The sequence below is a fragment of the Rhagoletis zephyria genome, unplaced genomic scaffold, assembly GCF_001687245.7.
Source record: "Rhagoletis zephyria isolate East Lansing unplaced genomic scaffold, Rhagoletis_zephyria_1.1 Rzeph_scaffold_02664, whole genome shotgun sequence".
Taxonomy (NCBI): Eukaryota; Metazoa; Arthropoda; class Insecta; order Diptera; family Tephritidae; genus Rhagoletis; species Rhagoletis zephyria.
This window is the reverse complement of record NW_016159748.1, coordinates 35,531-39,294: the sequence shown is the minus strand read 5'-3', so window position 1 is coordinate 39,294 and position 3,764 is coordinate 35,531. Positions and strand designations below refer to the sequence as shown.

Here is a 3,764-nt window from a genome sequence, read left to right as displayed (position 1 = left end):
GGACAAATAGAGTCCAAATGCAATTTACTAATACGCTCTCTTACAGAGGCTTTGGCTAATGGCATTCAAAACAGAAAAAAATCATAAATATGCGTATGTACATATGTACATGGCAATGGTTATGGGCAGTGCTTGATGATCTACGGGTGGTTATGGTTATAGCAGGGGCGCATCCGAGTCGGTCGAGAAATCCGAGTTTGGTTAAGAATTTCAATTACACTCTTGGTATTGTGATTCTACTTGCGAAATAATTTCGTATTAATTGCACATACCGACATACATTTTCTGAGAAAAAACTGGCCTTGACCTTAAAAAAATTGTTCAAAAATAGTGCTCGTAAAAAAAAAAATGCAGACTTACTCTAAAAAAAAAAATGTTCGTTATTTTTTATTATACTAATATATATTATAGATTTTGAGACGAGCAACACGACGATTCCATTTTTTCCCACGAGCTGTTCGGTAGTAAACAGCGACTTCGTTGCTTTGTTCATAGTAGAGTTGAGATGTGACTCCCAGATGAGTTTCCTATTCAGGATTATGCCTAGATATTTGACCTATGCCTTTTAGGGGAAAGCATAGCTTACTTCTTCTAGTGAAAGGAATCATTGTAGTTTTATTGTGATAATATCGTTTCTATATATTTTGGATTCAAAAGTAAACAAAAAAAAAAGTAATTCATTGACGAAGGATCGCTCAATCCGCTTTGGCTACGCCACTGACTGGAAGAACTTTTTATAAGCCTTTACAGTGCAGTCCAAGGCATATTAAACAGGAAGTAGCAGGGGAGTAGCTGATTTGATTTTTCTCAAATTATACGGACCCTAAACTATTTGCTAATTGCTAATATTTTTTAGCTAAAACTCTTACCTAATTGAAAAAATATATTTGCATCTGAGTCTTAAAAAAAAAGCGATTGAAAACTAGCCTTTGGAACGGTTGCTTAACTCAGGAGCATAAACGCTGATTTTTGGTACCGCTAGCCTCCATAACGTCAGCTTCGAGGTCATTTCAAGGTCAAATAGGACAAAAAATTTATTCAATAAAAATAAAAAAAATAAAATTTTTTTTTTGTTGTTGCTGAAACCGAATATGGGGCTCCTTTGATTCCTCAAGGCCATCAGAGGTTATGCCAAGGTCATCCCAAGGTCAAATTCCGATGAATTTTATTGAGTTTTCAGGTTTATTCAATGAATTTTTCCCTAATTGACCTTCAAATGACCACGAACCTGACGTGATGGAGGCTAGCGGACCTCGGATTTGCATTCAGCATACGTTTTATCAGAACATTTAATGGCTATGGTTACGGTTCTTTTTATTTAAATTTTAATTAATTTTTTTATATCACATCGCCCGTTATGATATTAAAAAACAAAATTTCGAAATTTTAGTTACCAGAAACAACCAAAACAAACACTACTTGTTTCATATGCCTTGGTTCAGTCAAAATTTGCAGTTTTTCGGGCCCTTTTTCCAGTATGTGAGAGCAACCCTATTGTTTGACTTCATGAGCCTTTGATGCTGAAAAATAAATTTTTAGTCCAGATTTTTCTGAAAATTTTCCAAATAAATGAAACGTATTTTTTGTTTTTTAATTTTGTCTTTTTAATATGTATGTATATGTATTTTTTGTTTAATTTAAATATTTTCTTATGCTTAATATTGTACATTTTTGTTTTTGATTTTTCATTGCTTCCAGACTATGTTTTAAATTTAAATACAAAAAAGTCTCTTTAGAAAAAGCTAAAATCCTACACTTTTATAAGCACAAATTCAACGAAGCGGCCGCTGTCTAACCGGAGGCTGCTCCACCTGCCGCTCAGTTGTCAGTCACTAAGAGATTTACCAGACATAAAGCCAAGCTGCTTATACCCGTTGTTTTCACATGTCTTCGTTGCTAGTCAGGCTCCCGTCACTTTGCCGTCGGGCGGCGCGCCTGCGCATTCCACTCATTTCTCGCGCCACTTTTGGGTATGGAAATCCTGCAGCTAGCTGTACGCGCCCTCATCGCTATGCACTTGGTGGCCATTTAACACTCCGAAGCGTGCCACCTACTCTGTCTGTCTGTCTGTCTGCCGTCGCTGACACTTGTAAGCCGCGCCGCTTAGCTTGCGGGGAATTTGCCGAACAACTGCATGCGCTGAAACAATTCATTGGACATGGGCGCTGCTGCTGCGCCGACCGTTAGTGTAGGCATGCCGCCATATGGCGACGGCCCATAGCCAATACCCAACTGATGAGCTGTTGTTGGCGGTGGCGGTTGTGGATGTGCCGCCCCGCCATACATGGCATGATAAGCGGCTGCTGCTGCTGCTGTCAAAGGCGCTGGTGCTGTCATGCGTTGATAGAGCGCTGCAGCAGCGGCGGCTGCGCCCATATAACCAGCCGCGCCCGTAAACTGTGTAGCCCCATGGTAGCTGGGCATAGCGGCTGCGGCGCCATAAGCGCCCATCAGCGGCGAGAAGATCGCTTGCCTATAGGCGGCCAAGCGTGAACGGCTAGCGCCAGGATTCTTGCGACGCAACTTGCCAGTTGTTTCACCAATGAAAACCTCTTCAGCGCTGGGGTCCAAGATCCAGTAGTTGCCCTTGCCGGGATCATCGTAGCTGCGTGGTATCTTCGCGAAGCACTTGTTCAAGCTGAGATTGTGACGTATGGAATTTTGCCAGCCGCGCTTGTTCTTCTTGAAGTAGGGGAAGCGATCGATCAAATACTGATAGATGCCGTTCAACGTGAGCCGCTGATCGGGGCTATCTTGTATGGCCATCATGATGAGCGCATTGTAGGAGTAAGGTGGCTTCTTGCTGCTATCGCCTTCTGTTTTCGAATCAGTGGCATCACCGGACGCTTTGTTGCTGTCATGCTCCTCCTCATCATTGGCGCTTTCATCGTCCAATTCATCATCACAGCTCTCGCCCTCTTCGAGCTTATCCTCGCTGGAGGTAAGCGAGCCGGCTACGCTGCTCATGGGTGTGCTGGTGCGCGAGGGCGTATCAAATTCCTCTATGCTGGACAACTCATCGGCGGAGCTGAACAGCTGTAGCTGCTCGGCGGCGTTATGCGCTTGCCTTGGCTTAGGCTGCAAATCCACTTGGTGTTGGCGGTGCTGCTGCGGGCGCTGATGTAGATGTTGACTTTGCTGACTTTGTTGACGTTGAAGACGCTGTTCAGCATACTGGAGCTGGTAGGGGTGTGTGTGGTGTGGTTGCGACGAACTCTTCGCAAGTATGGCATCGATGGAGAAGTTGCTCTTGAATTCCATGTCGATAACACTTTTCACCATTTTGCACAAATTTCTTATTTTTGCTTTCTGCACTAAAGTGAACTAACTGGTTTGCTTGCTTGCTTAGTGTGTGTACTACACCTCTGCTTTGCTTTGTGGCTTGCCGTCGTCTTCTGTAAACTGGAAACATCTACTCAAAGCGAAGTGAAACTCAATACTGACTCTCTACTCGATGGTGGTGCAGTATTTATACGCCTACCCTCCGTGACCCGCACAGCGGGGAAACTCTACACACAATGTCTGCTGCGGCAAAGCATAGAGCAACAACAAAGTGCCCAGCTAACTATAGCAGCTCAAGTGCGCATTGCAAGAGTAACAAACAAATGTGCGCGCACACAAACAAACAAACAAGTGCACTCACACACACACATACACATGCGCTCTCAGTTGCTCGCGCCTTTGCCTCGCATTGACTTGCCCTTCCTTGCCCAGCCAGCCTTTGCTAGCCTTTTTAGCGGAGACTCCGCCTCCAAGCAACTGCG

General features: G+C 43.8%; 1 protein-coding gene across 1 annotated transcript; it reads right to left on the bottom strand.

The window, feature by feature from the left end:
- Positions 1 to 1,662: 1,662 nt before the first annotated feature.
- slp1 (sloppy paired 1) lies at positions 1,663 to 3,426 on the bottom strand. The gene has a single exon (XM_017622003.1). It carries the CDS (start codon positions 3,280 to 3,282, stop codon positions 2,104 to 2,106), a length of 1,179 nt encoding a protein of 392 aa, XP_017477492.1. The 5' UTR covers positions 3,283 to 3,426; the 3' UTR covers positions 1,663 to 2,103.
- Positions 3,427 to 3,764: the final 338 nt, after the last annotated feature.

Bases quoted from the DNA above. Each gene is read 5' to 3' on its own strand.
- slp1 (XM_017622003.1), bottom strand. From the start codon at position 3,282: ATGGTGAAAAGTGTTATCGACATGGAATTCAAGAGCAACTTCTCCATC.